We start from the raw sequence: 8,720 nt of genomic DNA on the forward strand, positions 1-8,720 counted from the left end.
TAGAGTACAGCAAGTTCAACAAAAGATGTTGTTGGGTGGTAACATGATGTGAAAAATTTCACTGATCCTATGCTGTGTCAGAATTACTCAGCACATTACAGCCACATGTTGGATCAGTGGTGTCTGACATGCTCTCAGAAATCAGTATATTTTCCTTGACTTTGTATCTTCACAGATGGGTGAATGAAAACACTACATATGTCCCACAAAAACTTGTTAGCCACAAGGACGGAGTCAAATGCAGGCCTGATTAAATCTGCGGGGGTCTAGTCGGTCCTACTGACACAAACCAGCCTAATGTGACCAGATCCCAACAAAGTAAATGCGGGTCAGTGAGTGTTTTTGTTTGGGACATGTTACTGATGGTGAGAGGTGGTTTGAAATTTTCATACATTTAGACATCAAGCATGTGAAGGAACTGACATTAATGTTAGAGATATTTTTGGTCTTTGTAAACTTGTGTACTCCACTTTTCTGTTGCAATAAAAGGCTGACAGTTTAGCTTAGTTCAAGAAATCATCAAATCAAAGTCAAACGTCATAAACGTCATATTTTAAGTTATAAGCGGCATGGATGTGAGTCTTGAGTCACCCCTGTTTTCCTTATATTCGCTATTTCTTAATGACATGACTTTCAGACACTGTTGATCTGCTCATCTTTCTGACTCCTGTCATGTCTTCACTGCAAATTGCAAACCACACTGAGATGTACAAGCTAAAAAGCTGTTGGATGATGTCATTCATTTAACCCCCTCTGGTCCCGGCTGCATACTTCTCCTTCTCATCACTGTCATACATTCCTGCTGTGAGTGCCACAGGATAGGAGGCTATAAATAAGGGAACTTGTTTTTTTTTAATGGCAAATAATTTCAAACACCCGAGAGTACAAAGACATCACAAACTGACACATATTCTGTCTAGCTAAAGATAGAGGTTATTGAGGGAAAAAAATACTTAATCTGTAAAAACTTCACTTTTAGAATCAGAGAAAGATGAAAAAAAGAGAGAGGACTGGAGTATATATGGACTAATATATATCTATATACATATATAGAAAGAGATAGATATAGATAAAATCAGATAGTGGATTTTAAACTTGTGTGTGTTTCTATGTGTTTCAATTCTATTCTATTTCTTGGACCGCTTCCTCCTCAGCCTCCACTTCTTCAGCTCTGGAAACATCCGTCTCATCGTTCTCCTTTTTGTCTGATTTCTGCTTTTTGATGACCTGGAGAGACGATACACAATCCATGTTACTGTTCCTACACTTCTCAGCTACTACTCAGTTTCATACATGCTTTTATTTACTCTGATGTACCTTATAGTAGAAATGAAGGGCAATGTTCTCCAAAAGCAGAACCAGAGGCAGGAGAACATATCTCAGGATTGGAGTTCTTGAATCTGTGGAAAGAGATCAGTCATCATCACTTACCACAGAACAAACTGTCATATAATTTATTTTGTTTTGAAGACATTGAAACAAATCTTGTGAAAAATCTCCTCATAAATCATGTTAACATCAATAGATTATAAAACAATGGGCTCCCAGTGAATGAAAAAACCCTCTCCACGAGATGGAGGTGTGTCCTCAACACAATATTACCCAGTTATGGTTTAGGAGGCGTGGCTCGATCTGACAAATATGGTGACCACAATACAACATTGCAGACTGTACAACAGCCACTAATGAACTACCTACAGTTAGGTTTAGAAAGCTTTAGATTTGTGTTATTTTAAGTGTGTAGCCACACTTACGTGATGTAAATGTGAGACTCAAAGTGATTTTGAAGGATTCAACAAAAGTATTTAGTGTGCTGTGAAGAAATTAACATTTTATAGCCACAATTTTCAGGCACTTAACAGGTGTGGGTTATTTCTTTGTTCAACTTTTTTCATAACATATGGCATCATTAAACTTGATTAAAACCACATACTTACAAAAAATGTTTAAATATTCCAAGTATTTTTTAAATCCTTTTTCTGTGTCATCGAAAACCTTCCAACATGATGCAGTCAAACTATCACTGCCATGATCAGTAGATGCTACTGACTGTGTGTAGATGGAAGAACCATTAGCAGATGCATAAAGACTGAGAAGACTGAACTAAAGTGTGCCATTTCTTTTGGCTAATAACAAGCATTAGCAAAACAAAGGCCAAAAAGAGAAACTGAAACCCTTAACATGGAAAACACACTAGGGCAAGATAAAGACCTGCTCTGTCCTATGGAAAAAGAAGACTACGACTTTATACAGTACAGACACACACGGGCAATCAGGGAAGCAGAGACAGCCGGGGAGAACAAGACACAGCTGAATTAAATCACAGAAAACTAAACAATGGAAGCAAAACTAAAAGCAAAGCACAAGGAACACTCGCTCTCGAAATCTCGATAATTAAATGTGGAAAACAGACACATGAATGAATGAGCAGAGAACACTGAGCGAGGAATTAAAGCAACGAGGAACTGAAAACAAGACTAAATAGACTAAGAACAAGTGCAAATGCTAAACAAGACTTGAAAGTTTAAAAAACTCAAAACATTACGTAAACTGACCCATGACACTCACAGCAAACAGAAATATTGAGTTCTGGTGTTTGCTTAACTTACATATAACGGAGACATAAATCCACTCCGCCTCAGGAGAAGTGAATGTTCCTTCTGTCAGAGTTATCTCATACACACAGCTGTAGCGGCCCTCGTGTCCAAAGTCAGCTACAGGGAAACTAAAGGAGGCTGAGCTGTTGACAGATGTCTTATTGTGTTTCATGTTGGAGCCAGAGTAGATGAGATTGAAAACTCCTCCTGAATAGCGATCATTGTTTGAGCAGGTGAAGATGAAGCTGTAGCCCTTCATGATTTCTATAACCATAGCAAGTCTTCCATCTGGAGATGTCACAGAGATCCTGGGCTGCTGCAGCAACACTGAAAACAAAATAAACAACAAATAAAGAAGCTCTATTGAAAAAGAGGCACCACCTGGTGGCGGAAAAAACTCTGTCACTCTTTTAATGCGTGTGTCATGTGTGAATATGATCCAGATCTTTTTAACTGACTGAAAACATTTAATCCATCATTAAACAAACAAGACAGCTCAGGATTGTTGAGGTGCTAGAATCGTTTATCCCTCAAGAATAGGACAACATTTCTCTCCCAAAAGTCCAGCAATTCTTTGGTGCCCAGACAATTCAGATTAATTCAGTTTTTATAGATATTGAGAATTCAAAACACCTCAAGGCGCTTTATATTATACGATAAAGACTGTACAGCATTAAAGAGAAACTGCACCCTATGAATTAGCACTTGGCAACATTGGGAAAGAAAGGCTCCCTTTTAACAGGAAGAAACCTTTGGCCAAACCAAGGATTTAGATTTTAGATTTAACAGGGAGTCAATGAAGAAATGCCAACATGGGAGAAATATGCGTTCTCTTTCTCTCAGTCTCTCGCAGCTGTATTTTGGATTAACTGAAGGCTTTTCTGGGAGTTTTTAGGGCAGGATGAATATGAAAATCTTTATTCACATGGCATGTATTTTAATTTATTGATTGCAGTGAACACTGGCATGAAATTAAGTTGGGTTTCTGCAATCTTAGACATAATTGGGAAGTGACTATTAAGTGTTGTCGTTGATCGATGAACTGCTGAAATTAAGACTTCTTATCTTAATGGATGTTATATTTTCATGCTAATAACCTGTAGTGGGCGTAACAAGTAAACACAGTATTTTCCTGTCACTGTAATATAAGCAATAGTACATTTTATTACCAGTAACAGAGACGGTGACAGAGTCACTTGTGGAGATGCTGGAGTCGTGTGAATATTCACACTGGTACAATCCATCCTTGTCAAAATCTACTTTGAGGATCTTGAATGTAGCAGAGTTGGTGGTTGATGGTTTTTTCTGACTGAATGAGCCTGAAATCTGCTTCAGAGTAAATTCTCCTTGTAGAAGCTGCTGGCTTTGAGGTGATATTGAACAAGTGATGCTGACATCGCTTCTCCGCTCAACTTTACCAGCAGGAATCATGAAGATTCTGGGCTTTGGAAGGATCACTGAGGAAAACAGCAGTCATGGAGAGACGATTCAATTAAAAATGGCAAAAATTTACTTTATATATTAATAATTGTCATGGAAATTTCAAATAAACCCGCAAACATCTCGGTGAGCATGATTTCAAGTGAGCTTAATAACATATTGCAATATGAAGAGACTCTGGTCAAACACCTAAGCGGTCTCTGACAATGGCTGCCATCCTCACATCTTATATACCCACACTGACAAAGACTCTATGTAACTCTTACATGTTACACATGTGTGTTAGAGCATAAGGCCCATTTACGGTGCACATGCATACAACTGGTGAAAATGTGCTTCTACATTACTAAAGTGATATGGTTAAACTATGTGATCAATACAAAAAGAAAGAAATCTCCCACCACATAACAGTATTTAAATATTATTGATATTTAATGATAAATATTTTAAAAAATAATTTCTCACCTGAGCAGACAACACCAGCATCCTTTTGGTGAGTACAGTCATGTGTCCCAAATCCTCTGTGCTGACACTGAGTCAGAGATCTCTCACTTCCTGAACAGTCCACATCATCAAGCCAGATGGATCCACTTCCCTCAGCAAAGCGGGCTGATACAGCAGCACTCTGTGCCGTTCCACAGCCGAGCTCTCTACAAACCACCTCAGCATCATTTATGTCCCAGTTATCATCACAGACTGTTCCCCAAGTGTTGTTGTAAAAGATTTCAACTCTTCCAGAGCACAAAGTGCTTCCAGATAATCTGACTGGCACACCTGGGCACAGTGAGCATAATAAACAATAAGACAAAACATTTTGATGGACTGAATGTTATTCAGTGTGTAATTGGTTCATGAGTGCAATCATTTGCAAACTTTACATCACTGAGCTGCTCAATGATCATAAAAATCAAACAAAAGAACAGTCCTACAGTCCTATTTATATACTTTATGTTAAGTTCACATTTCAGTGTTATAGGACGCTTCAATCATATTAAATCGGTTTCTTTTGACAGTTCTCACTCATCACTTTATTTGTCAGGCTGTGAATAATTAATATTGAATGATAACAAACAAGTCAAGCTAATAATTTTTCATAAATGCTGGAGTCGTAAATAACATTAATGACATAATATTAAAGACAAAACCAAGAAGTAATGAAATAAATAGTAAAAAATTGTATTGACCTTTATTATTAATTTACCTTTGATTAGTAAAGTTTCTTACCTGAACAGACAACACCAGCATCCTTGCTGTGTGTACAGTCATGTTTCCCAAATCCTCTGTGCTGACACTCAGTGAGAGATCTCTCACTTCCTGAACAGGACACATCATCAAGCCAGATCGATCCTCTTCCTTCACCAAAGTGAGTGGACTTAGTGGCTTTCAGTGCTGTTCCACAGTTTAACTCTCTGCAGACCACCTCAGCATCATTTATGTCCCAGCCATCATCACAGACTGTTCCCCAAGTGTTGTTGTGAAAGATTTCAACTCTTCCAGAGCAACGAGTGGACCCAGTTAATCTGATGCGTGCACCTGAACTCAGAGTACATGCATTTAATATTTTAATTGAACATTATTGTGAGACTCATTTCTGTACATTAAATAAGTTTCATTCAGCTCACGTTCACTCAGACTCACAGTGCACAAATACATGGCAATAACTACACACAGACCCACATTTATGTCTTTTAATTACTGGCAGTTTAAAAAGATGATGGAAAACATATTTCTCTGTAGATTACAGCTACATTCATAGCAGAACATTTTCAGGGGTGTAATTTCCGGGAGGTTATGACCCCCCCCCTCCCCAATAAAATTATGAATTATCTCGCATAAATAGGCTGTTCATATTCTTTACTCATTTCAAGTATTAGTATTATTTGTATTAGTATTATTGAACATTTTATTACTGAAAAATGCAGGATGTGCAGGATGGTTACTTTATGAGATGATTTGCAGTGATCACCCTGAATTTTAGGACAAAATAGGCAGAGAAGCAAAACTACTGTGAGTTAATGATAAATCTGTTGATGATGAGAGATGTACCTGAACAGATGACACCAGCATCTTTATGGTGTGTGCAGCCATTTTTCTCAGACCCTCTGTGCTGACACTGGATTATAGACCTTTCACTTCCTGAACAGGCCACACCATCAAGCCAGATTGGTCCACTTCCTTCACCAAAATGAGCCTCTTTAGGAGGTGCTAGTGCTGTGCCACAGTCTAACTGTCTGCAGACCACCTCAGCATCATTCAAGTCCCAGCCGTCATCACAGACTGTTCCCCATCTTTTTTTATTGTAGATTTCAACTCTTCCAGAGCAACGACCTGACTGATGCCCAGATAATCTGATTCCTAAACACAAAACACAGAAAACATATATTTGATTATGATTGTAATGCGTTCTCCTATTTAATGAAGGAAATGGTTTCAAAATCTTCCGACAAGTGAGCCTTTATAACTGTTGCAAAAATCCAAAAGACAACAGGACTACACACACACACACACACACACACACACACACACACACACACACACACACACACACACACACACACACACACACAGGGGATGGGATGCAGGCTGGTACTGAAGAATGCAAAGGTTGGACTCCAAAATGTTCTTCTTACTTCACCATAATGTGTTCTAACCCTGTTTTTTTCTTCCATACAGGTCATTCAAACAAGGAACAGTCTGTGAAAAAAACAACATTTGGGGCTAGATTTGCTAACATCTGCAGTAGCCTTCATGCAAACTTCAATTAATGTCAATTAAAACGTCTCTGACACACAACTTACAACAAATTACACAGATCCTAATGCCAAATTACTGGATCACAGACAGCAGCAGCTATTTTAACATTTTTGGATGATTTTGTTTAGAAGTCTCAAACATGTAAATCTCATTCAAACAGATATATTTCTCTCTGGTTTAGAGCTGGGTTGGATTATTTTGAATTGAATACAGTGCGTGATTTAAAAAGAGTCTCACCTGAACAGATGACACCAGCATCCTCACCATGTCCACAGGAATGTGTCCCAAATCCTCTGTGCTGACACTCAGTTAGAGAACTTTCACTTCCTGAACAGGACACTTCATCAAGCCAGATTTGTCCTGTTCCTTCACCAAAGTGAGCTGACTGAGTGGCATTCAGTGCTGGTCCACAGCCTAAATGTCTGCAGACCACCTCAGCATCTTCTGTGCTCCATCCATGGTCACAGACTGTTCCCCATATTTTATTGTGATAGATTTCAACTCTTCCAGAGCACTGAGTAGACTGATGTCCAGCTAATCTGATTCCTTATCAGAAAACACAGAAAATATATATTTAGTTACAAATATAATGTTTTAATGATAGCAACATCTGTGTCAAATATATTTTTTTGAAGTTAAACAAGCGGGTAAAAAAGATAATAACCAGACAATAGCCAGGAAGCAGATTGGTGGCATGCAGAGAAGCTAATCGAGGAGGAGATAAACAAACATGGAGACAAAACCTACTTCACACCAGAAGGAATAATGACAAAACAGAGATAAGATTAGGACAGAATGGACACAAAAGGGAACTAATATCATCTGAGAAACTAGAAATATGGATAACAAAATGGCAAAATCTAAAGGAGAAAACAAAAATAGCAATCCAAAAACACAACATGGAAGACAAGTTACACTTCAAGAACATATGAGCTCAAACAGACAATCAGACCGAGGGGAAAAAAAGGAAGTAAAACCTAAACGTAACCTTCAATGTAAAACAGGAAGTAAAAAAACATGATGCCTTTGTGTAGATATTTCACTCATTTGAAGCACAATCAAACACACAGTTGATGATGCAAAAAATAGCACAGCTTACATATTTCTCTGTATTACAGGTGCATGAATCAAAAAGAGTCTCACCTGAACAGATGACACCAGCATCCCGATGATGTCCACAGGAGTGTGTCCCAAATCCTCTGTGCTGACAATCAGCTAGAGAACTTTCACTTCCTGAACAGGACACTTCATTCAGCCAGATGTCTCCTGTTCCTTCACCAAAGTGAGCTGACTGAGTGGCTTTCAGTGCCGATCCACAGTCTAACTGCCTGCAGACCACCTCAGCATCATTTATGTCCCAGTCATTATGACAGACTGTTCCCCATTTTTTTTGAAGGTAGATTTCAACTCGTCCAGAGCACTGAGTGGACCCAGAACCAGCTAATCTGATGGGCACACCTAAATGCAGAAAACACAAAGAATCTATATTTTAAACAGAGAATAAAGTATGTTTTGAATGTTTTCAGTTGTTGATTATGGTAACTATTTCAATATGTTCATGAAGTTTTGATGACATTAATTTTTTTACCCACAGTTAAAGACACAAATGACAAAAGCCACATATAATCCCCACGGTGGTGTTTGGCCAAAGCCACCGACAGTTTTAAATTGATGAATAATGGACAGATTCCTGTTTGGATTACAGGTGCATTGATAGTAGAACATGTTATTACTCAGTACCAGAGGTGGGACCAAGTCATTGTTTTGCAAGTCTCAAGTAAGTCTCAAGTCTTTATCCTCAAGTCTCAAGTCAAGTCTCAAGTAATGTCAGGCAAGTCAGAGTCGAGTCTCAAGTCACTGGTGTAAAAGTCCGAGTCAAGTCACAAGTCTGAAACTTTGAATTTCAAGTCCTTTCGAGTTTAAAAAAAA

At 38.3% G+C, this 8,720-nt stretch overlaps 1 protein-coding gene across 1 annotated transcript; it reads right to left on the reverse strand.

Annotated features, from left to right (window-relative positions):
* Positions 1-288: 288 nt before the first annotated feature.
* LOC145422051 (uncharacterized) lies at positions 289-7,058 on the reverse strand. The gene is made up of 8 exons (XM_080293296.1): positions 7,029-7,058; positions 6,371-6,392; positions 5,262-5,570; positions 4,503-4,811; positions 3,767-4,054; positions 2,610-2,924; positions 1,318-1,400; positions 289-1,227 (listed from the first exon to the last, which is right to left on the reverse strand). Exons 1-8 carry the CDS (start codon positions 7,056-7,058, stop codon positions 1,123-1,125), a joined length of 1,461 nt encoding a protein of 486 aa, XP_080149422.1. The 3' UTR covers positions 289-1,122.
* Between the last annotated feature and the right edge of the window lie 1,662 nt (positions 7,059-8,720).

This window comes from Astatotilapia calliptera, chromosome 18 (genome assembly GCF_964374335.1).
Source record: "Astatotilapia calliptera chromosome 18, fAstCal68.1, whole genome shotgun sequence".
NCBI classification, from domain to species: domain Eukaryota; kingdom Metazoa; phylum Chordata; class Actinopteri; order Cichliformes; family Cichlidae; genus Astatotilapia; species Astatotilapia calliptera.